The following is a 2,888-nucleotide window of genomic DNA, read 5'->3' on the forward strand; positions in this document are numbered from 1 at the left end:
GAGTGTCCCGCTCCGAGTCTGGAAGTTCAGGTTGGGAAGGCTGTAAAACAAGAAAGGACGAAATCCGTTAGTGGAGTCCGGTTCCCCAGGCAGTCGGCACGGCTCCGCGGCTGCGCGGCGACAGCAGCACTCAGTGGTCCTGGCAGGTGTGCGGCCAGTGGAGGGGCCCCACAGTCGGCCCCGAGGACCGCCCCGGCTCGTCTCTGGCCACCGTCCCCCCCTCCAAGAAACTTTTCTTTCACTTGGAGAGGCTCGGTGTTGCCATGAAAACGGATTTTCCAAGGGGCCCGACCCTCCCCCTCAGGGGCATCGGACTGGAAAAAACGAAATGGCTAGAGAGCAGAGACAAAAAGGGGCCGCTAAGCGGGGTCCTGGAGCGCCAGAGCCGAGGCCGGTACAACCCCCAGCCCCCACCCGCACACTGCCTGCACCACCGCGGTGAGCGCCTCGGCCCGCGCGGGCAGCCGAAGGCTGACTGCTCTCACACCAACCTTCGCGGAGCCTCACAGCCTCCTGTGCGCTCTGCGGTCCCGAAGCCTGTCTCCCACACGGCTCCCTGACCTCTGCTCTGTCCGCCTGGACAGAGGCCGATTCCAGGGAGAGCTTCTCGGAGCCGCAGCCCGGGGCACCTCGGTGGCGCCCCGAACCCCAAGCCCGCCTGGATGCTGGCGATGCCCAGTGTCCAAGCACTGGCAGAAGAAGCGGCTGGTGGACCTCCGCGCAGACAGCGGAAAGCTTTGCGTGGTGGCCCCGGATTGGGCACGGGTCGGCCCTGAGAGGGCTGCAAAGTTGTTTTCCAGGCCCCATGGGCGCTCCTCTGCCTCCTCTCCCCTGAATCCTGCTCGTGCGCCCCTCCCCCCTCTGTCACCCCCTAGAGTTTTGTTCTTTCAAACTTTTTGAGACCCTAATTGGTGGTCTCTGAGTGGCTCTCCGGGACTCCCGCCTCCTGAATAACTCTCATCACGTCATCCGGCCCAAGAGGGGCGTGGAGGTGAATGAAAGGGCTCCCCGAAGTTTTTTGCAGTGGGGGACGAACTGGGGGCTCCGTGATGATTGGCCAGAGTGCATCAGTGCAGGCCCGTCAATCACTGGGACTCCCTGAGGCGAGGGGCGGACCCAGCCGAACCCTGGGGGATCGAAGCAGGTATATAAGGGGCCTGGCGAGCACCCGGCCAGACAGCGAATGCGGCCAGCGCGACAACGCTTAGGTGCGAGTGGCCTGCGGGTTGCTGTAGACCTGGCTCGGAGTGCTTCGGCAAGCCTGTCCTTCCCGCCCGACCCGCTGGCCCACCGGCCCCCAAGCGCCCCTCCGACGGAGCCCCCAGGCCTTTTCACCGTGGCCGCTCCAGCCCCGGGAGCGCCTTCTCCTCCCGCCACTCTGGCGCACCTTCTTCCCGCTCCGGCCATGTACAGCCTCCTGGAGACTGAACTCAAGAGCCCCGTGGGGCCCTCCACTCCCGGGACGGGAGCTGGCGGCCCCGCGGCCCCCGGCGGCGCCGGCAAGAGTAGCGCGAACACAGGCGGCGGCGCGAACGCAGGCGGCGGCGGCGCGAGCGTCGGCGGCGCGGGCAGCGACCAGGACCGCGTGAAGAGGCCCATGAACGCCTTCATGGTGTGGTCCCGTGGGCAGCGGCGCAAGATGGCCCTGGAGAACCCCAAGATGCACAACTCTGAGATCAGCAAGCGCCTGGGCGCCGACTGGAAGCTGCTGACGGACGCCGAGAAGCGGCCGTTCATCGACGAGGCCAAGCGGCTGCGCGCCGTGCACATGAAGGAGTACCCGGACTACAAGTACCGGCCGCGCCGCAAGACCAAGACGCTGCTCAAGAAGGACAAGTACTCGCTGCCCGGCAGCCTGCTGCCCCCCGGCGCCGCCGCCGCCGCCGCCGCCGCCGCGGCCGCCAGCCCGGTGGGCGTGGGCCAGCGCCTGGACACGTACACGCACGTGAACGGCTGGGCCAACGGCGCGTACTCGCTGGTGCAGGAGCAGCTGGGCTACGCGCAGCCCGCCACCATGAGCAGCCCGCCGCCGCCCGCGCTGCCGCAGATGCACCGCTACGACATGGCGGGCCTGCAGTACGGCCCGATGATGCCGCCCGCCGCCCAGAGCTACATGAACGCCGCGGCCGCCGCCGCCGCCGCCTCGGGCTACGGGGCCATGGCGCCCTCGGCCGCCGCCGCCGCCGCCGCAGCCGCCGCCTACGGGCAGCAGCCGGCCGGCGCCGCCGCCGCCATGAGCTTGGGCCCCATGGGCGCCGTGGTGAAGACCGAGCCCAGCTCGCCGCCGCCCGCCATCGCCTCGCACTCGCAGCGCGCGTGCCTCGGAGACCTGCGCGACATGATCAGCATGTACCTGCCGCCCGGCGGAGACGCGGCCGACGCCGCCTCGCCGCTGCCCGGCGGCCGCCTGCACAGCGTGCACCAGCACTACCAGGGCGCGGGGACTGCCGTCAACGGGACCGTGCCGCTCACCCACATCTGAGCGCCGGCCCGCGCTCGTCGCCCCCGCGCCCCGCCCCACCCCGCAGCCCCAAGCTGGGACGCCTTGTTGTTTAGCTTTGCTTGCCCGGGTCTGTTGCCTTGTACCGATGAAGGGGACGACAGAAAGTTTCGCCGTAGCTGTCGGGTTGTGTCCAGAAGCCAAAAGAAGTCCGGGGCTGCCGAAACGGCACTTGCTAGAGCTCCGCTGCCCTCCCCTCCCCTTTCGTAGGCTGGAGTCGCTGTGATGTTCGCCAAGAAAAAGCAGACCCCCTCTTCCCCCGGGGTTCCTGGGTTTTCCGGTTGCATTTGAAAATGTGCTCTCCTTAGTTTGCCGGTAGCCGTGGAGTGAATGGGAGAAACGTACTGTCGGGTGAGGCTGGCCTGAAACTTGCAACGCCCCCTCCTCC

At 68.2% G+C, this 2,888-nt stretch overlaps 1 protein-coding gene across 1 annotated transcript; it reads left to right on the forward strand.

Annotated features, from left to right (window-relative positions):
• Positions 1 to 1,049: 1,049 nt before the first annotated feature.
• On the forward strand, positions 1,050 to 2,482 carry SOX3 (SRY-box transcription factor 3; the record flags this gene model as incomplete). Its single annotated transcript, XM_081125768.1, is given in 2 exon segments — positions 1,050 to 1,116; positions 1,119 to 2,482. Coding segments are annotated over 2 exon segments (1,431 nt in total).
• Between the last annotated feature and the right edge of the window lie 406 nt (positions 2,483 to 2,888).

The sequence above is a fragment of the Miniopterus schreibersii genome (genome assembly GCF_964146895.1).
Source record: "Miniopterus schreibersii genome assembly, chromosome: X".
In the NCBI taxonomy this organism is placed as follows: domain Eukaryota; kingdom Metazoa; phylum Chordata; class Mammalia; order Chiroptera; family Miniopteridae; genus Miniopterus; species Miniopterus schreibersii.